The following is a 22,832-nucleotide window of genomic DNA, read 5'->3' on the forward strand; positions in this document are numbered from 1 at the left end:
TAATAGTAAAACAATTGTTATTACGAATTACTCGCAAATAGTAATTAACATGTCTTTACAATTCAATTTAAAAATTAATCTAATATTAAATCACAAATTATAGATCATCCCAACTCTATTTTGATCTGCGAAAAGAAACAAATCCTATTTAAAATAGGTTGCCATTGGAGAGATAACATTAAAAGTTTTGTTCCATATTCCCATGACTTCACTACCACAAACACATTTGCATTCAACTCTATATCAATCATGTACAATTCCCATAAACTTTGTAGGAGACAATTAGTTATGCAAAACAAGTTTCATAGAATTGACATCTCACTGTGTTGAAACTAAGTTTCTCCATATCAATTTGAACGAAACACTACCAAAGAAATAAAGTTACAAAGCTTCATTACAACCAATGAAATAGGACGCTAACCGAAAAACAACATTTTCATTTTCATTTTTTTTTTATAAAGACTTTAATTGAACATTTCACTTGTGGTCAACAATTCATACTCAAATTAAACTATATTTAAACTAACTTGTTATATATAATATTAAAATATTTTTTAACATATTTTTAATAAATAAATATCAAATCAAATTGATATTCATATAATTAAATTAATTTAAAAAGTATTTGTCAACATACATACACATCACTTTTACCTACACCTACGGTACAATTTTTTTTTTTTAAAGAAAAGTGAATTATATATTCGTTGTTTTGCGATGAGTCCGATCTTGTCGATGGGAAAGAAAGCAAACACGAGGATTGTGATTCGACTCGTGGAATTGAATTAATATAAAACGCGTCCGGAACCAACGATGGCTTCACAGAGACGCACATGACAATGAGAAGTGGAAGAGTTTCATAAGCGCGTACAAGATTAGTACGTACCTGTTGGACATGACGGAAATTTCCTGCCACTTTCGAGGTGGGAGTAGGAATAGATACTCTGAATTTCTGGAAGCAACGAAACTTCCTGCAACCTTCATGGCTTGGAATAAGAATTGTGAAAGCAATGAATATATAATTGCTTCGAGGTAATCTTTTTGTGAATTGTGGGTCAGCCGCTTTAGGAATTCAAAGTTGCAGAGAAGATATAGCTTCCGCATCAAGAATTATATGCTTGCTTTTTCTTATATTAAAGGGGATACTGGCAAACGAGGAAATTCAATTATCACGGAGCTGAGCTTTATTGAGACATTGAAGCGTTGTAATTGTGCAGAGATCATTGTAATTGTGCAGAGATCAGGGAAGGATAGAAATTTTCAATCTGGCGAGTATTAAAATGGGTTGCCCGTCGTTTCTTCACCGGAAGAAAACACCGGCCGACACACCGCGTCGACAATCACAAATGTCGAATATTTTTTCATCGAAATCTCGACCGACGTCTGATCTCTCTAGCAGACGCGCGGCTGCTGGTTCTGACAAAACGCCATCCAACCGACGCCGGAAACTGTCGCTCAGCCGAAGAAGCGATGGCGTGTCGGACAAGAAAGTCGATAAGCTTTCCGTCGGTGTCGGTGCGGGCACGTCCGGTTCTGCGGTGCCGAGTAATGCAGATCTGGAGGACGTGTTCAAGAAATTCGACGCCAACGGCGACGGGAAGATTTCTCCGTCGGAGCTGAGAGATTTGATGAGATCGTTGGGTGGGAATGCGACGGATGAAGAGGTTGGGGCTATGGTTTTGGAGGCGGATTTGGACAAAGACGGTTTCATCGACCTGTCGGAGTTTGTGGCTCTCAACACCGACCACACAGTAAGCAGTTCGCGCAGAATCCAGGACTTGCAGGATGCATTCAATATGTTCGACAAGGACCGGAATGGATTAATCTCTCCCACTGAACTTCATGAAGTTTTGAAGAGCCTGCAAGAGCCTTGCACTCTCAGTGACTGCCACAATATGATCAGAGGCGTCGATTCAAATGGCGATGGGCAGGTCAACTTTGATGAATTCACGGCCATGATGACTACCAGGCCTTAATTGCTTCACCAGCTAGCTTTAAGTGTTCTCTCTCACATTGATATGATATTCCTTTATATGTTTCGAGCTCTCCATATCTCTCGCATGTATATATTCCTTTATATGTTTCAGAAAAATGAGAGGAGTAGGAATATTTTACAGTGTAGCGTCGGGAAGATTGTAACATACGTGGCTCCGTATCGTGCGTGACCTTTAAATATGTATATAAATCGGTTTAATTATATTTTAATCTGGAATTTATCTGCGTGATCCTTGCAATTTAAATGTATTATTTTCTAAAGAACATTTTAAATTCAAATTAAAATGATCTAATCCTTTCAAAAAATTGATGTATAAATGTGTAGTTCATCTTTTCAATCTTAAATTTTAATTATTTCCAAAAGCGATAGCCCATGCTGGGTAGTCTCCTATGTATTAAAATTTAATGGCATCTTTTGAATATTGGAAATTGCTTTCTATTATCTTATTGTTCTGTGTGCAACATGATATTATGGAAGTTTTCGAGAAGCGTATGCCAGAAGTTTCACGTAAAATGGGTTTATATTTTTGAAATAGGTATTTTTATGTGAAGGGGAGATTTCATTTATAATGTATTTATATAATTGAAATAATTTGCGAAAACAATTTGCATAACAAAAATTTCACTGTATTTTATTAAATATCACATATAAATATAATAGTTATTAGTTTTAGATAGAAATTATATCTTAATCATACAATTAATTAGTTGAAAAAATATCTCAACTAAATATCAAATAAGAGTTATTTGAGTTGGATTAAATCTTTCAAATCCAACTAATTAACAAATAATCAACTCACATAGCAATTACATTTATGATGATGAATCTCATTTAATACGGACAAGGGACAACACAAGTAGGAGTTAAATCTCCAAGTCCCTCCCTTAACCAGTGCTTGTCTTTGATCTTCATATTTGCAAAGTCTTCATTAGCTTCTTTAAATATCTTCGAAATCACATAGAGCAAACTCCATCAAGTTGTCTCATAACCCTAGCAAAGGTGTAGTTGGCAAATTGGATTACCGAGTTCCACTTTAGAACTCCTCCCGAAGTCAATCGCTGAACAATGTCCAAGATGTCGCATAACTTCATTAGAAGACCACTCCCAAATCTTCAACAAATGAGGGATCCTTCCCTAAATCCACAGCCACAACCGCCAAACTATCTAAACAACCCTCCATATTGAGTTTCACTTCTACTTGATCTCTTAAATAGTAGCTTTAGACACAATCAATCCCGTGTTTACAATGAATAAATTACTACTTATTCTATTAACGAGCTCCCATCCACCATCCACCTAAATACATAAGTACCAGGTTATTCTCTCTAAATACATAATGTATCTAGAATCAATCATTACAACATAACTTTCATCTAATTTTAAAGATTATTCATCATAATTTACAACCAAGAATAAAACTAATACATATCACTACCTCTGGTGCATGCCTGCCATTCTCATAAATCAAGAGAAGGGGAACTTCAGCGTTCTAATTGATGCGGAGCTTGTTAAAAACTATAGAAAATCGACTTAGAACGTCAATAGAGAAAAGCCATATAAAATCAAGAGAACGGGAACTTCAGCGTTCTGATTGATACGGAGCTTGTTAAAAACTATGGAAAATCGACTTAGAACGTCAATAGAGAAAACCCTTATAAAAGCACCATTTACCAGCACTTTTAACCACCATTTCCCTTTGTGCCAAACCAACTGTGAAATTCACCAAGGACTTTTGCTTGAACGCAGACCTCGGTGGTCTTACCCACAGAGATATAGATCTGTCTCTGAGACAACAATGTCAGAGTTTCTGCTCCACGAGGGTTTCTGAGCAAAGCATTGAAGCGCTTAATTGTACATGGACCCGCGATATTGATCTATACGGAATCACCTCCTTGGGCCAGCCACTCTTCCAGAATCGCACGAATGCACCTGAAGTGTTGTCTGCTTTGCAGAGGTTATGAACAGCTGCTGAAAGCTATTCAAAAAAACATTATGGTTTGGATGAATCCAACACTACATTTACGTTGGTGTTTCCTTTGACAATGTCGCCGCTGTTGCGAACCTTCAAGTGTGTTGCCTAATACTACATTTACATTGGTGTTTCCTTTGACAATGTCGCCGCTGTTGCGAACCTTCAAGTGGGTTGCCTAATCAGATAGTATTACGAAAATGAGTTGTTTTTAATGTTATTTTTTGGAAAAATTTTTGGTGGGATTTGACTAATTTTTCTAAAATTTGATAGAAATTATTGAAATCATAAATTTGGTGGGTACTCTACAATCTAAATATTTTACTCTAGGAAATTTTGAAGGTACCCAATACAAATATACAATAATAAAATTAGTTTAAATAACACAAATAAAAATTTCACTTCAAAATTTTTCACTAAATTATAGCATCCAAAAATCCAAAAAATCACACTAAAAATAACTCCCTACAAAATGCCGAGCTCCTAAGCCGCAGAGGTCCCAAACGCCCTCTCGAACAGAAATATCATCGAAAACTGAGTCAGAATCTGTGGAATAGGAAATCTCAGAATCAGGTCCAGTCAAAATTAACTACCCTTTCATGGTAGAAATCGGAAACAACATCGTCCACGTCTCCAGCCTCCTTCCAATGGTGACAAAAATTCACACTGCTTCATCAACCTACCACTGCCTCATGAATGATGAAACAATGGCATAAGGAGATCAATCATGAATAGACTTTAGCATATCTATTATCTAGTCTCTTTTAGCCTATCTTTAGGAAGCCATATCTCATCAGCCAGCCATAGCCAATGTAGTTATATCTGGTAAGCACATAAGTTAAATATTCTTGTGCCGGTTTCTCCAGAAATGAAGCAGTTCCTTGGCGTTTATGAGGTTCCCTACTCAAAAGCAGTGAAAAAGATCTGGGAATACGTCAAAGCTAACAATCTCCAGAATCCTCTCACGGGCAGCTCCACAGTGTCGATACACCTTTGGAAGTATACAATTCCAACACAGTCAAACCTGGTGCTCAACAAAAATGTGGAAACAACATGGCGATTCCTATTTCCAACCTCATAGAAAAGTTATTGTGTCCTGATAAGCGCGATAGTCAGATATAACACGCGCGCCGTGATGGCTAGAGAAAAAAAACGGCCTGTTATATGGGACTATCGAAAGCACATATTAAGCACAATAACTTTTCTATGAGGTTGGAAATAAAAATCGCTAAACAACATGATGCGCATAAAATACCACATCAATCAAGTCTGTCCTCGAAATGCCTCACCAATGCACACCACAATACACTCTCACTAAACACACAACTCACTAATTAAATCCACATCCACATCCACATCCACATCAGATTATATTTTGGGTACATCTATATCTATATCTACAGTAGATTATATTATTCTGGGCCTTCTATATCTATTTCTGAAAACAATTTTCATACCAAAAATTTCACTGTGTTTTATTAAATATTATATATAAGAGAGTTATCACGGAGTCACTATTTTCAATATCAATTTCTGAAAACAATTTTCATACCAAAAATTTCACTGTATTTTATTAAATATTATATATAAATACAATACTGTATTGGTTTAAAATAAAAAATTTATCTTAATTAAAAATATCTTAACTAAATATCAAAATAGGAGCTATTTTAGTTATATTAATTTTTTCAAATTCAACTAATTAATTCATTTAACAATTACATTTATGATAATGAATCTCATTCAATGTGAACAAGATAAATAAAAGTTAAATTTACACATAAATGTGATTTTTATTTAAATGGTAGATTTAATATATTTAATTTTTATGAAAATTAAATTGTTAACCAAGTTTACTAAAGTTGAATAAATTGTTATCCAAATTTGTTGGACATATTTTTTCATTAAATATATTTAAAGTAATTTGAAGAACTACTTTTTTGACTTAGTTTTTTTCCCAAAAAAGACCCAAAAAAAACCAACCAGATTAACTTTAAATCATAAACTTTACCCCATCTAAATGATTAAAATTTTCCAAAACATTAAATTCATTTATAACATTAAAAAATTATTTCAACGGGCTAAATAAAAGTCACAATTGAGTAGTCCCAAGGGAGGTCACAGGGTCGAATCCACCCGAAGCTCTTGGGGTCAGAGCTTGCAGTAGGCTGAGGGGCGATTTAGCCCAGCTATTGCCCAGATTTTTCCATGGACTTAGCGATCACTCACTGACCAAGGTGCTCGTGAACCACATGCAAAATTCCATAGACGTAGCCATCACTCACTGACCAGAGTGCTTGTGAACCACATGAAAAAAATCACAATTTAACCAAAAATATAGACAATGCCAATGAACACTCTTAACTTCACTTTAATATGTACAATTGGTTATCTGAATGTGATCAGAAGTGAAAGTCTAAACTACAATAGTCAGAGTAAAATCTTCATTTGAAAGCGTGGGACACGGTTGACTTGTACATTAACGAGGTGAATGCTTTCAAAACTCCTGTACGGTGAATGACTTGGACGAAGACGCAGCGAAACAACACTGAATGACTTGCAGGAAGACGGAAGGAAACGGTGAATGACTTGAGCAGACGAAGGGAAACTCGTCTCTACCAACATGATGTTGGAGATAATTACCCCATGTCATTTGACCGATGCACAGCCACCGCGGCACTGGGCACCGCCTCACCGTCACCGGGCACCGCCTCACCGTCACTGCCCTGTACTGTTCAACTTTCGAATAGCCATCACTGCCATAACCATATCAATCTGAAGGGACAAATAACCGACTTAGTTTTGTGTATAAAAGTAGATGATCCAGCATAAGAGGATGCATAGTCCGAGTACTTGTATGCAGCTGTAGATGCTGCTTTACTGTTTCAATGTTATGAGTAGTTTTTTGTCATCAACCGAAGTTGCGTCTTTGAGTTATGTACTTTGTGTTATGCTCTGATTAATCTTTCATTTGGTATCAGAGCCAGATCAGCAGAGAATCGTTGAAGGAACCTTTGTGTTTACTTGTGCTGCTGTTTCCCAGGAGAGCCAAGTATATTTAGATGTTGTGCCTTTGCGCGTAGTGCCGCCTGTATTTCCTCCACATGGATTTCCCATGTCTTTGAGATTTCACATGAACCACTGCACAATTTTCAGTGTTCAGGAATTGCAAATTGCCTTTATCTGTGCCGACGTACACAATGTTGCGCCCCAAGGTTGCAACGGAGATTATGGCGTCGTTATTTGCCGGTATCCCTGTGATGGAGTGAGATAAACAATTACTGAAACACGACAACCTCTGATCTGCGGATGAATCCAAGAATGCAGTATGTGATGAATCAGAATATAGCGATTTGCAGTCAAACTGACATTCAGTTTGATCCATAACGAACATAATTCAATACAAATTCCAGATTTCAGGAGCATCGTTCGATGGAATAGAAACTGTATACGTTCCCTAACTACCCCTACTCAGTGGTAGTAGAGTTCCTTCAAGGTATGGAGGCGAGGTAATTTTTGAAGACAATATAATACTAGCAATTGCCCCAAAAGGTGCAAAGAGACGCTGATAGTTTTTTTAAATTGGAAAAAATTGTATAAAGGAGGTATTTGTAGATATGTATGCCATATGCCATATGTATTGACATATTTTAATTTATATACATAAGGTTGTTGTTGTTGAACGTTGTTATTCCCTTGTGAGGAATTAGTACCAGAATGACCTAGCCTTTCCTCCCTCCTACCCTATATATATATATATATATACACACTAATTTGATATACCTCTAACAAAATATTAAAACTAGAGAATAATGAGTGTTGGAAACCACTATTTAAACTCAATTAAAATAATTGTATTATAAAATCTACCATCTAAATCATATAATTAATTAATACTATCTTTAATTAAAATGATTAGATTATAAAATTTATACTCTAAATTATATTATTAATTAATACTATATATATATATATAGTTTGTGTTAATTTATATATAAATGATAAGTGGTGCTATTGTAATTTTATATATACTCCAAATCAAAAGTGCAGATTTGATATACCACTCAAAAAACACCTAAAATAAGGAATAAAAACTTAGTTTGCCAAATTTGACGGATAACAAATACCATTAAATTACCCTTCTAATTTTTTTATTTTTTTTTTAACGAGAATAATGAAATTTTGTAATGAAGATTAAGCCTCGAATGAACAAAAGCCATAAAAGAGCTTTTCAAAAGGTAACTTAAACTATGGCATAAAAAAAACAAAAAACTTAAATGGAAACAACAAAGTTCATAAAAACTAATAATTATACTTGATAGGAGGAAGTCGATTTCATTGGGTTAACAACTTCCAACATTCATATATGAAATAATAGTCAAGTAAGAGGTAGGATACATTGTAACCACCATTGATTATTTTGAGGAGCTACTCAACCTCTGCTCTTCTCTAGAGTCCTTGTGAACAATGAGACTTACAAGTTCACTGAAAGATAGTGGCAGAAAGCTTGAGTGTAAGGTTCTTTCTCCCTGAAAATAAAATATCCCACTCCCTCTATTTTAATTATTAAAATAAACCACAACTCTAAAATTAAACTCTTTTTAATTTATTTTAAAAATAATTATGTTAAATAGTTTCGAATAAATTTTGTTTTAAGTTTAAGGTCGTAATATAATCACAATGCGGGAATGTCTACATATAATGCAAATTATTTTTTTATTATTATCAATATGAGAACATTTAATTTATTGTAAATAATTATCATATAAAGTTATTTGAATAATTCTATATAAATAGATTTTGTAATATAAGATGACTATTTTAGTTTAATGAAATGAAGAAATTAACTTTAACAGAAATGCAAACTTATTACAATTATGCTTATATAATAACACTATCATAGTTGAACAAACATAATTCAAATGAGGTGAACAGAGATCAAGAAAAAATTCAAATTAAGTTAAGGAGCACTCAATTTATGAACAATTGTTGCCCTTAATGTTTTACATTGGTGTTGAAGCTGAAGAAATTTCTCTTCATATGCCAACTCAAAATTCCTACAAAATTTAACATTTTTCTCATAGCATGTGATCTTTCTTCACACAATCTATAAACATTTTAGTGGGGAAATCTAATAGTGAAATTGAGATTAAGGATCAATCATCATCACTAAACAATGCCTCGGAGTACTTACTTCACTAACTTCTAACGAGTATTCTCATATTCAAACATCCTGGAAGCAGTTCCACAAATGATAAGCTTCTCCTTGTTGTGTAACTACTCAATGCTTTGATTTTCCTTCCCACATAAAGAGCATTTTGAATTCTCCTTGTCACCACAAAACGCACACACCCAGTGTTTGCAACCCTACAGTAAAGTGAATTAAAATCCCCATGCCCTTCTAATGAAATATTATGTAAACCATGGTTCAAATCCCAGTAGATCAAACTAACCCAAAAAAAATACGAGTAAAAATTGTGGTGATTACCATGAAGCAAAGTCTTGCTTGTTGATGAATACAAAGAACACACATCAACTTTTCTGCAGAGCCCTGAAGCACTGTATCTATGGGATGTATGTTGGAATTTATAGCAAAAAAGCTGGGAATATTCCTCCCAAGAATTTGTATGAGGAAAATTGAACAATTATCCGAATTTGTATGAGAAAAAATGAACAATTATAGATTTGAAGTTGTAATCTTCTCAATTCTTCAAAAAAAAAAATCACTCCAAAAATTTAATCCTCTAAAACCATAATAATAAATTCAAAATTTTGATATCCAAAAATAAATTTAAACTATTTATTTCAATTTATCAAATTTCAATAAAAATATCTCAAATATTTCATCTTTCTTAAATATTTCATTTTTCACTTGACTATAATTTTATACAATTTCATTTTACTCCTCTAAAGCCAAAATAAATTTAAACTATTTATCTCAATTTATCAAATTTCAATAAAAATATTTTAAATATTTCATCTTTCATTAACTATAATTTTATACAAATTCATTTTTTATTTTTATCTTACTCTTCGGCTCCCTAACTTACAGCCTTCCTAGCTTTTTGCTATCAACCTTTGAGTCAAGAATTTAGCACATACTTATTAAACATCCATGTTCTCCATAGAACTTTCAAAATTAAAGCAAAAAAGCTTTCAAATTTTGAATATTCAATATAGCTGCTCATGTAACGATTGCTTTAAGCAGAATTTCGATTTTGTCGTATGTGATGTACTGTTATCACAGATATGACATTCAAAGTCAAATAAATCTATGTACATCTCTTGGAGGGGCACACTTTGAAGTGAGCTTTCAGCGAAACTTCTGAATAGAATTTTATAAAAATGTATGGACAATGCATCCAGACACCAATATGAGCCATTAATACATGTCATGAATGTAATCATGCAGAGCAGGAAAAGGGGGTTAGCATATATGTTGTGTGTGACAGAGATTAGAATAATTAAGGCTCGAGTAACTTGACAAACAAATCTTCAACATCTTTTGCATTAGACCATTCATGCACTTCAGCCTTGACAAGATCACGGTTCTTCTGAATAAGCTTCCACAGCGGGTATCTGCCAAGACATTAATCAATACAAGGTGTTTTATGAGAACTTGGTTAACATTAATATCACTGAAAGAATCCTGGGAAACAAAATTTTGGTTTAATGGTATCACTTACTCTTTTCTGGGCAAAACATAATCTCCATCTCTGAACTTCAAGGAAGGGCAGAAATCTCCACTTCCATCCCCAAGATAAATAAATTGTTTTTTATCAGCTGGTTCTCCTGATTCCCCTTCCAAGGACTTTCGCATAATCTCATCTATTATTGCTCCCTGCAACGCAGAAAACTATCAGCATGCAATATTTCTCTAATAACTATTTGCACTCAGAGAAGAAAAGTGAGATGAATTCCAGAGTCAGAAAAGGGATGGAAGGATCCATCAACTCTTTGGGTGTATTCATTGGATGCATTGTCCATTGGGTACAGACAACAGAAGCAGAAATACATTTAAACCCTGATTATCTCAGATTCAGACAAATGTCCTATAGAATAAATATCATAACTCCATATTTGCATATCGGACCTGTAAATTATAAGTTATAGGTCCAAATATACATATCAGAACATGTGATATTCTATAGCAATAAGCATATGAGACCCCAGTTTAGATGGGTGTTTGCTAATGTGTAACAGTTGAGAATAATGAATACCTTGCACATATTAGGAGGGCAGAGGCCGCAGCCATGAGGAGGGCCTTCAGTAAAGGGATGAAAAGGCTGAATCCTCAATCTCCCCTTCTCATCAACAAATGCTGGATTTGTCTTAATCTCAGTGAAGTATTGGAGCAGGTCATGGGCTTGAAGAATGGTCTTTATGAAGAACATATTAGCATCGCTCACAATTCGAAGTTCACACCTGCAACACCACAACAACCAAAGAATACTTGATTACAATCAATGCAGACTTCTTCAGTGAAATCTAATAAACTAAAAAGGAGGAGAAAGAGCCATGATATCATAACCCACCCCATGGAGAAGGCAAATTTGATTGCACTTATAGTTTCTGGGTACAGAGGAATGGTCTTCAAACTCTCTTCAATATCGCTTATCGTCTTTCCCTGGTCATGCAGCTCCCCCATTATTTTATCCTTCACGTACAAACCAGCATATTAATTGCAGAAAATCTCAAGGATGCTTCTAGCATTTTCAGTAAAGTTGACTACTTGAGGATTCTAATGAGCACCTGCTGGTATGAATCTAACCAAACGCATAACAAAAATAGGCACAAGTTGCAGTAACCCCTGAACCAACAAAAACTCAATCTCGTATTACATGAAGATCAAAATACAAATAGTAATTACTTACCATAAGAGTATTCCATGGAAGCGTGGGGAGCAAAGCCTGGAAGAGCGGAGTGGCTCCGAGCTGTTCAATCACCCAGGGATCGCTATCACAGTCAATTATGGTGAGATCGAAATCAAATACAATCACAGTACTACTGCCCTTCATGCATCCCATAGCTTCGCAAGCAGGCAGAAAGGAAAATGAATAAGTTAAAACCAGAGAGAAGACCACAGAGAGATTTGTGTGAGAGGAAGGATGGTAAAAAGCCCTCTTATATCACAACAACCACCAGGGAATATTATGGTAACAAAGCATATTCGAGGAGGATGTTATTGTGTAACCCAAAAGCATAAAAGCATCAACGTATATTCACTGGTTTCTCGCGTGTCGGTCAATCCGCGCCAACGACCAAGGAGTCCATTACCACATGGACTCCTCTCCTGTTGAGAATAATATTCACAGCATATGCTCTGCGGAACCCAAATTTTACGCGCCACGTGTCAACCTGAATGCCCCACCTTCCTCTGCAAAAGTTCACGCCACGTGTCGACCCGAGAATAAAAAGGACGACGAAACTCTGTTTCAAAGGAAGGCCTATCGGCCTAATTATTAAATATTCATATTTTATATATATATTATTAATTATATATAATATTATTAAATATTATATATAATTGAATGAATCTTTAATATTATATAATTGAATATCTTTAAAACGACAGGATGATGAAAAATGGGGAAATGATTCTATTCCTTTCGATTTTACTAGACGAAGGGTGAAATTAAAACAAATAACTTTTGACAAAATTGCTACCATTAGGTATTTGAGTGGCTACCATGAGCCTCCATCCAATTCATATTCCTATCTTGAGGAAGAATATATGAACCATGTTCAGAAGATGACTTTACGGAAGGTTACGTGGGAATTTGTGAATGGTGGCTTAAAAGAAAGCTGTAGATCTCATCTAAGCATAGAATATCTGGAGGTAAGTTAAAAGATAACGTATAAGATGAATATGATAATAATTTTTTATTTTATTGTATGTTTTGTATATTTATAATTTAATAATATAAATGATTTGATTGATGAAATCAAAAACATTTTTATTATAAAAAAGTTGAAATGAGTGATTTTGGAAAGATGCATTATTGGTGAGGTGAGGTGGGGTGGAAAGATGCTAAGACTTTCAGTATACAAAGAAATTCATAATAATAAAAAATTCAATATGTATGAGTGAAGTTCAAATCTATTTAATTAAAAAATGTTACAGTTAATTTAAAATGAAATTTTTTTAAAAAGAAATGTTATTGTTAGTTTTAAATGAAAAGATTTAATATTTAAGTTAAAAGTTATAATTACTGGGGTTTTAGAAAAGGAAAATGCAAGTTTTATAAAAATAAATGAAATAAAATAAATAATGTAAAAGAAAAAAGGAGTGAGGAAGATAGCGAATGGGAAATAAAAGGGAAAGTATGATTAGTTTTTAGTTTTAAATGATTTGTGGCTAGGCTCTTGTATATGGGAATTTTTAGGATTTAAAGATGGTCACTAACTTCAAGGGTGTATAAAACGTTTGGTTTTATTAAATTTCCATAGTATTAATTAATTTTGTATTTGGCTTTTAAGTAATTTTTTCTTTCTTTTCGTCTATATATCATCTTTTTACAGGAAACCATGCACTCGGTTCTACATGTGATAAAATACTTCAGGAGGATGCTTCTTGATTGGCATATGGTTGCCACGGTTGTTGCTAGTATGTCCGGAAGACTAGTGGCTCCATGGGACCCTCGATGGGTCAAGGTTAGGGTTTTTTCATGTTTTGCTAGAATCCTTCTCGATGGACATATCATAGGACTTATGGGGCACATTCATATTCTCAATGTGTACGCCCCATACAAGAATAGAGTTGTTATCTGGGACAAGTTGATTGCATCAGTGATTTTGGAGCTGGTATCTCTCATCATTGTGGGGGATCTAAACTGCACGATTGGCTTGGACGAAGTATGGGGGCACTCTAGAAAAGTCAACCCTATGGCGGAGGTCATCAGAGAAGCTATTATGGATTACAATTATGTTGATATATACCCTTCTAAGGTTGTTCCAACATGGGACAATCGTAAAGAGGGGATGGCTTATGTTGCGAAGAGGTTGGATCGATTCCTATTGCATGAGAAGGTTGTGGAGAGACTTGGGAATGTTCAATCTGAGGTGATAAACAATTACATCTCTGACCATAGGCCCATTATCTTACAATGGAGGAGGGGGGAGTTTAGAAGTGGTTTGCCTTTCAAATTCAATCGGGTGTGGTTGGATGACCCGGATTTTAATGATCTTGTGTGCAATGTCTGGGCTCGAGATGGGGTACAAGACTCATCTCCTATGGCGCATATCTTGGATAAGCTTGGGGTTCTTCGGGTGGAGGTTAAAGCTTGGTAGAAGAAGAAGCAATATCAAATGAATAAGGATCTTCATGATATTATGCAAGCACTAGATGCTATCCGCCCCCATATGAGTGCACACTGCCTCCCAGAATGCTACTCGAAACCGTATACATGAACTAGAACTAAAAAAGAAGCATATTCTCCTTATTAATGAATCCACCTGGCGCCTTAAGAGCAGGGCCATTTGGATTCGGGAGGGGGACCGAAACACAAATTTTTTTCATAGATTTGCAAATCACAAGAGAAAAAATATTCCATATGGGAGATTATTGATGCTGATGGGAATCGGTTTCAGTCGCAGAGGGATATTTGTAATGCTATTGTTTCACACTTTCAGAAGGCCTACAGTCAAAGAGAAGCGACCTGTGCTGAGGATCAATTATGGGGTGTGGAACTATATCCCACCATGTTTGATGCAGATGCAAACTCAAAACTTTTCAAAGCAGTCTCTGAGGCAGAACTCCTGGAGGTGTTAAAATATTTTAAGGGTGATAAGAGTCCGGGTCCGGATGGGTGGACGGTGGAACTATTTACTCACTTTTTTGATCTCTTTAAACATGATCTTCTTGGCATGGTGGAGGAGTCAAGGTCCAAGGGATATATTCACCCGCATATAAACTCTACATATATAGCTCTCATTCCGAAGCAGATCCCATCTAGCACCTTCTCTGATTATTGGCCCATTTCACTATGTAACCTTATTTATAAGGTTATATAAAAAATGATTGCAAATAGGATGAAGAGTACCCTGTTGAGATACATAACTCCTGAACAGTTTAGCTTTCTTCAGAACAGGAAAATCCATGATGCCGTGGCAATTGCACAGGAATGCTTGCATTCAATTCACACAAAAAAATTAAATGCTGCTATCATGAAGGTTGATTTACAGAAGGCATATGACTACCTTGACTGGGGGTACCTCAGGCTGGTTCTTCATAAAATTGGGTTACAGTCCAGATGTGCGGAGTGGATAATGGCCTATGTTACAAATGTAAATTATGATGTTATAATCAATGGTTATCCCTCGAATTTCTTCAGGGTCGGGAGGGGCCTCAGACAAGGTGCTCACTTTCGCCACTATTATTTATTCTGGCTATGGATGGGCTGAGTTTGCATATAAGAAAAGCGGTGGCGGAGGGGCAGTTTCATGCTCTGCACATGGGACGTGACATTAAAATCTCACATAGCTTCTTCGTTGATGATGTTCTTATAATGGGGATGCTCAACCGCTTTGCATGGTTGTCTCTATTTCATGTTTTTTCTAAATTTGCAAATGCTACAGGTCTATATATGAATCTTCAGAAGTCCATTGTATACCACGACATATGTGATATGGGGGTTATTGCATATATTAACAAGATTTTTGGGGTGGCTGCAGAATTTGATGATGGGCGGCATGAAATATCTTGGATACCATATTAAACCATGTAGCTATAAGGTTATGGATTGGATGTGGCTTGTGGATCGATTCTATAAAAGGATTTCTGGATGGGAGTTCAGATGCTTATCATTGGGGGGTCGCATCATACTGACACAAGCTGTGCTCATGTAGTTGGGTGTATACTGGGCTCATCTATTTCATCTCCCACTTACTATTATCAAGCGTCTTAATCAGATTATGGCTAAATACATCTGGACTGGTAGCAGAGAAAAAAATAAATTTCATTTGGCCAAGATGTCCCAAATCTCTCTTCCAAAGAGTATGGGGGGCTGGGGGATAATGAACCTAAGACGCTTTGGATGGGCGTTATTGCTGAAATCTCTATGGAGGGGGGTTTTTGGAAATGGTACTTGGGGTAAGATCATTAGACATAAGTACCAAAAGGATCAAGATTTTCCAGTCTGGTTCCATAGAGGGTGTATTGGGATCTCATCGGGTTCGGCCATCTGGCTTAGCTTCACAAAAATTGATAAAATTTTCATTCAGAATCTTGCATGGTCTATGGGGTTGAGGCACAGGATTATTATTGGTTTTGATCAGATTCTGGGTACTGGGGTGGACTGTTGCATACCTGAGGATTTTATTCATTGCATTAACAATCGTGGTATATTTTTTTGGAACCAAGTTATATCAGCATGGCGGGGTCCTTGCCCAACTTGGAAATGTGCAGAGGAGCTGGGCTTGTTCGGATAGATGGCGAGGGAATGGGATCGAATTTGTGCTGGCATGAAATTTTTAGGAATCTGTCGAGAGGGGAATAGGGACCAGATTGCTTGGACGGGCAAGATGAAGGCGGGGAACATCATGGTAGCTGATATATATACCACTCTCTATAGTCGGGAGGTCCAACTCTTGGGGAAATGTGATTTTTATAATTACTGGAAAACAAAAATTCCCATCAAAATCATCCTCTTTTTTTGGTTGGTATGGAAAAACAAAAACCTCACATGGGAAAATCTCCAAAAGAGACATTGGCATGGACCGGGTATCTGTGTGATATGCAGGAACGTGGAGGAGAACAATGGTCACATGTTTCTAAAATGCCCCAACACTGTACAAGTATGGAATAAATTGGCTATTTCTATTGGCTTTCCTTGTATCCGATTTGACAACATCACAACATGTATGCAATGGTGGAGTCAACAAAAATCCCCATGGAGGATTATCCCCCCAATTCTTTTCTGGGAGATATGGAGATGGCGCAACAAAAATATTTTTGAAAACTCAAGGGACAACTTTATGCAAGTATTTGATCGCACCGTTTCTTGTTACTCTATTGGAATATCACTCAACACTGGGCCTAAGAAAGAACTTCACAAGCTGTCGGGCCCACAGATGGAGTATCTGGCTGGTTTCTTTGATGGGGTGGCACAGAGAAACAAATGTGGATGCGGTTTTTGGATAGCTATTACACAAGATTAGGAATTTTGGGTACATTGGAGTGCAAGCAGCTCACGAACACAAGGGCTGAAGCGATGGCCCTCTGGGGCCTTTTATGGTTCACACACTTCCTCAACATCCCTGACATACACATATTTGGGGATTCAAATATTATCATTGATCATGTCAAGGGATGTGCAAAAATCAATCAACAAATGCTCCTCGGATGGCTCAAGAAAATCGACAATCTTTGGTCCTCTTTCGAAAATTCTTTGATTATGCACATTGGAAGGGACTTCAACCAAACTACAGATCGACTATCGAAGAAGGGGCTACAGGAACAACTGGATGGTATGCACATAGAAATCAAGCTGGGAGACACCATATTGGATGTTGGGGTGTTTCCATTTCCTGGGTAACTACAGTTGCATTTTTTGTATACTCACTGTTTTCTCTTTTGATAATCCTTCTGGTTTATTTTCCTTGTGTGACTAAGTGATAAACTTATATGGGGACCTGTGGATAATATGTATATATTCACATGATATCTTTCTTTTTTGTACAAATTGGCTACTATGACCTCTATTTATATATGGGTATCAAACTAGATATCATGCTACATACAGGTAAAATGATGTATATATATTTAGTCTTTTTTGTTGTGTAGGAAGTGAGATGCAAGCCTAGAATGATATAGGAAGGATATGCTATGGATATCAGCGATGACAAAATATGTAACTTGATCTCATATGGTAATATAGTGAAATAACATAATTACAATTAGGAAGTCTTCTTTAGAACCATTCCTACAATTATATGAAGCATATTAAACATAGAGGAATACACCAATCACTCATACACAACATTTAAAATAACATATAGAGAAATTTATGAAATAAGAGGTGATATTTACTTTGGAAACCCAAATGAGAAAAACTAACATTTCAATGGTTGCTTAGTTCTCATTTCAACAATGTCAAATTACAATACAACTCGTCATGTGCATTGTTACTTATTGGACAAAAACCATTTAAGAAACAAGTTGTAAGAAGATATAAGAAAGCTCACGAAATGCCACAAAAAGCTAATTATCCTTTCCCTTTTATTTCAAATTTCTCATTTTCCCCCTAAGTTATTTTCTTTTACATTTACATTTTGGCTAATAATTCTTTCCCTTTTATTTGTCATTCCTCATTTTTCGCGAGGTCCTTTTTCTTTTATATTTAATTCTTTTATCATATCATTCTTTTAGAACTTACATTGCCCTTGGGTACTAAATCTTACAACTATTTGTCTTCTTTAGACTGGTTATCTTAACTTTTTGTTCTTTTGGAGATAAGATTACTTTGTGCTCATGCCTATTGAACCTTTTTTATTAGTTTCTTATTATACTTCGATTATTCGAACCCTTCATACCTCCTTTGCAAATTTTGTTTATGCATAGGGACATGCAAAATTTTCAACATGGGGGACTGTTGGGTTTTTTTTTCATCTTTTTATCATGAATCTTTCCTATCATATGTTTAGAAGCTTGACATATTTATCATCTCACAAATCCAATGCTACAATTTTGGTATAAATCATGTCCCGACCTAAAAAGGGTTAAAAATTAGATAGATGCACAATAAAAATGTCCATTTTTCTATAATTTCATATATTGTTTTAAGAAAAATGATGTATTGTTGCAGCTATAGAAACATAACCATTATGTATCTAGTCTTTGATTCTATAGTTGAATCGCAAGTTCACATAACTGAAGGAATGATATAATGAAAGCTCAAGTTGGAGGACATGGAAAATAGTGATCCCAAGCTTCTCCACCTGTGAGACTGAACTCAGATCCTTCCACATCAGCACAAGGAGAAAGTCAATTATACAACAAAGCGGGCAAAGCACGTGATTTGGTGGCAATGCACATAAATTGGAAGCATGGTTCTCTTCACAAACTGTGGATCAAAACCCACGAAAACAAATCTGTGGATCTCAAGATTACATATGATAAATTCATGCATACATCCATAATTTCTCATAAATATGTGACAACTTATTTTATAGATCCACAAGATTCAAAATTGTTCTAAAAAAATGGTATTAAAGCTCTCAACGATCTTTGTTTTAAATTTGTATGAATGTCCATTATTTGAAAGGGATGAGACAATGTTGTTGTTGAAAACACTTTGATATTATAGTATAAACTCTTTTACTAGTAATTATGTGTGCAAGTGTTATTGTTGATTCATAAATGATCCAATAAGTGTAGTGTTATAGCAGCTTCAAGGGTTATAATATGATGTCGTCCAATACCTGCATGAACCAATCTTCAAACTTTAATGGCTACGACCCTTTAACCAGTCTCTGTGGAATGATTCATTATAGTAACCCAGTCTTGCCCTTCATCATTTCTTCTTATTGGAACTATATAACCCTTTATAACCCTTTAAATCCTTACTCCCACATATATATAACCACTCCTCTTTAACCTTGGTTATTTTGGATTTACCACATAAAACCTTCAAATCTGCGTTATAACTATTATAAACCTTTATAAAAGAAAATACGCATAAACATAGGTAACACACCTTTCCCCGCTTATTCTATAGTCTTTGCACATTTCTCAAGGGCTCCCCTTTATCGCTAATCGCAATTGGGATTGGCCATGGTCATACAATATATAACCTCTTCTCCTCCGAAATGCGACAAGCTGGATTCCAAACGTTATATAACAGTGCCTATTCCTTATCGGGTCCGCTTAACTTCGCATGTTGCATTCCCTCTCGGCCGATACGTTACCATGGGGATTTGCGATGCGACCACATCCCTGATCACATCAATCTCAAGTCACAATCGCTATTTCCAAGGTTAAATCACTCCCCCTTGGATTGTTGCGATGCGATACTCCATGGAAATCCTCCACCGTTGATCCAACCTTTCGATCCAATGGTCAGTAATGATATCGCTCGTCGCAAGTCATAGTCACTGGTTCCAGTAGCCCAAGGTTCATTCCTTGTGGTCGAAACGTTCTGATGCGATAGTTCAATTCTATGCAATTGAGCCCTATCTGTTGATCTAATAGATCCAACGGTGTTTGTACATCGACACTTCACCTCTTCGCTCTTCCTTTTGGTCTGGGTTTTATGTTATTTCCTTAATGTTTCTCTACGACTCGGGTTATTTCATGATTCTTCATACTTCGTTGTTCCTCTGCACGACTCCACCTACATTCAACTATTACACGAAATCTCTGATATGCACATAATTTAACATTCTAAGTATGAGTCACGCATTTATACAGTTTGGAATTGAATCTTTGTATAAATAAACATTTGCACAATTTCTCTACCTTTGGCCTGATCTTCTGATATCAGTGGCCTCTACTTACAACTTGTCCGTGGCTTACAATCACATTCTCATTTGTGTTAACCCCCTACTCTTCTTTCTTGTTTCCTTTTCAATACATCATTAGTAGTTTCTTTTACAGTTCGAGGAATTGTTCCTTAGTTATGAAACAGTTTCTTCAAACTAGTTCCTATCTAATCCTATTTTGTCTAATTCAAAAACTAACAATGGTTGATTCAGCCTTAATTTAAAATGACACAAAATGAAACTAAATGAAATAGAAACTTGAAGTGTTTTCCTCTCTATTTGTCAAAATAAAATGAAAATAAAAAATAACAAGAAACATCTCCCAGTTGTCGCCTCTTCATTCGGATGCTCCTACATCAAGCTCCTGGGGTAAATTAAATTCATGGCTCCTGTCCATGAGCTCTTCAATAGAATAACCGACACTTTGAATCTGGCCAGCATCTAACCAAGAACTATCTTCAATAGGATGACCCTTCCACTTGACTAGGTACTGCAAATATTCCTTCCTTCGAGTCCGTCTGGCCACTTGGGTATCTAGGATCTGTTCGATCTCTAGAGGCTTTGCTGGGGGCATTTGTTTAATCCATGAATCATTCTCTTTCTGGGTGTCCCATGTTCGTCTTTCCGAACTGTCTTCGTCCTCTGCCGCAATGTAGGGGTACAGGTCTGCTACATTAAAAATAGGTGAAATTCCAATACCTGGGGGTAACTGTAATTCATAGGCATTCATAGAAAACTTTTGAAGAATCCTGCAAGGCCCAATTTTTTTCCATTTCAACTTGTTGTATTCGCCTTTAGGAAACCTCTCTTTGCATAGGTGTGCTAATACCAAGTCTCCTACATTGAATTGTACCTCCCGCCTTTTCAAATATGCCTTCTGCTTGTATCTTTGGCTACTGTCTTGTAATTTCAATTTCACCTGTTCATGAAGATCGTTGATTGCCTTTGTGAAATCTTCACCATCAGCACTCATGTGCTCCAACTGTCCCAAATCCCGTAACTCATGTACTCCACATGGATGCATTCCATATAGGATCTGGAAAGGACTACTATCTGTGCTCTAGTTGGGTGAATCATTATAAGCAAATTCCGCTTGTGCAAGCACGTGATCCCATTGTTGAGAATTTTCTCCAACCAAACTCCTCAATAAGTTTCCCAAACTTCGGTTCACCACTTCGGTTTGACCATCGGTCTACGGATTATAAGCTGAGCTGAAGTTTAGTTTGGTGTCTAAATTCTTCCATAGGGTTTACCAAAAATGTCCAATAAACTTAACGTCTCGGTCCGAAACAATAGACTTCGGAAAGCCATGTAGTCTGACTATCTCAATAAAGAAAAAATGTGCTACATGTGTGGCGTCACTGGTTTTCTTGCATGGAATGAAATGTGCCATTTTGGTGAAACAATCCACCACCACCAGGATGGAATTGAATCCCCATTGTGTCTTCGGCAGACCTAAGACAAAGTCTAAACTAACTGAGTCCCATGGTCTGTTCGGAATGGGTAAGGGTATATACAACCCTGTGTTTTGGCTGTGTCCCTTTGCAAGCTGACACACTTTACATCTAGTCACAAAAATTTGTACATCTCTGCGCATCTTCAGCCAATAGTAAAAGTGGCTTAATTGATCCAAGGTATTGTCTATGCCAAAATTCCTGGCTAAACCTCCATTATGCTTTTCCTGGATTAAGTTCTCTCTCATAGAACATTCCGGAATACACAACTGCCCTCCTTTGAACAACAATCCTTCTTGCATATTATAGTCTAGCCATGGACTATTATCCCTCAACAATGGATTTTGGCAAGCTTCATAAGCTTCCTTAAAATCTGCATCTGTCTCATACAAGTCCTTAAGATGTTCAAATCCTAATACTTGTATTGTACTCTCCTGTAGGATCAAATTCCTCCTGCTTAACGCATCTGCCACTTTGTTGGCTTGACCGCTGATGTGTTTCAACACAAACTTGAAACTCTGCAAGTATTCCACCCACTTCGCATGTTTATGGTTTAGCGTATGCTGCTGCATAATATACTGCAATGCAGAATTGTCTGAAAATAAGACAAATTCATTGGCTAACAAATAATGTCTCCAATGCTTTAGCACTTGAACCACTGCATAAAATTCTTTGTCATAAGACATGTATTTCTGTCTAGTTTCATTTAGTTTCTCACTGAAATAGGCTACTGGCTTCTCCTCTTGATTGAGTACTGCACCAATGGCTATCCCACTGGCATCACAATGAATTTGGAAAAGTTTGTTAAAATTTGGTAATCTCAAAATCAGTTTTTTGGTAATCTTCCTTTTGAGCAACTAAAAGCTCTTCTCTGCCATTTTAGTCCAATGGAAAGGCTAATTTGTCTTCTTAATGGTATCCAGCATGGGTGCAC

At 36.1% G+C, this 22,832-nt stretch overlaps 1 protein-coding gene and 1 pseudogene across 1 annotated transcript; one reads left to right on the forward strand and one right to left on the reverse strand.

Annotated features, from left to right (window-relative positions):
• The first annotated feature begins 921 nt into the window (after positions 1-921).
• On the forward strand, positions 922-2,141 carry LOC149218105 (polcalcin Cup a 4 pseudogene; annotated as a pseudogene).
• A 7,963-nt stretch (positions 2,142-10,104) lies between these two features.
• On the reverse strand, positions 10,105-12,203 carry LOC149218106 (inorganic pyrophosphatase 1-like). The gene is made up of 5 exons (XM_089383812.1): positions 11,840-12,203; positions 11,501-11,622; positions 11,186-11,390; positions 10,652-10,806; positions 10,105-10,544 (listed from the first exon to the last, which is right to left on the reverse strand). The coding sequence occupies exons 1-5, from the start codon at positions 11,990-11,992 to the stop codon at positions 10,430-10,432; spliced, it is 750 nt and encodes a 249-aa protein (XP_089239938.1). The 5' UTR covers positions 11,993-12,203; the 3' UTR covers positions 10,105-10,429.
• Between the last annotated feature and the right edge of the window lie 10,629 nt (positions 12,204-22,832).

The sequence above is a fragment of the Pinus tabuliformis genome, chromosome Q (assembly GCF_031772625.1).
Source record: "Pinus tabuliformis cultivar Carrire ecotype Pingquan chromosome Q, CPIR1, whole genome shotgun sequence".
In the NCBI taxonomy this organism is placed as follows: Eukaryota; Viridiplantae; Streptophyta; class Pinopsida; order Pinales; family Pinaceae; genus Pinus; species Pinus tabuliformis.

Coding starts and splice junctions, on each gene's coding strand:
- LOC149218106 (XM_089383812.1), bottom strand. CDS start 11,992: ATGGGATGCATGAAGGGCAGTAGTACTGTGATTGTATTTGATTTCGAT. Junction 10,807..11,185: donor GCCCTCCTAATATGTGCAAG/GTATTCATTATT, acceptor TCTGCGTTGCAG/GGAGCAATAATAGATGAGAT. Junction 10,545..10,651: donor TATGTTTTGCCCAGAAAAGA/GTAAGTGATACC, acceptor ATGTCTTGGCAG/ATACCCGCTGTGGAAGCTTA.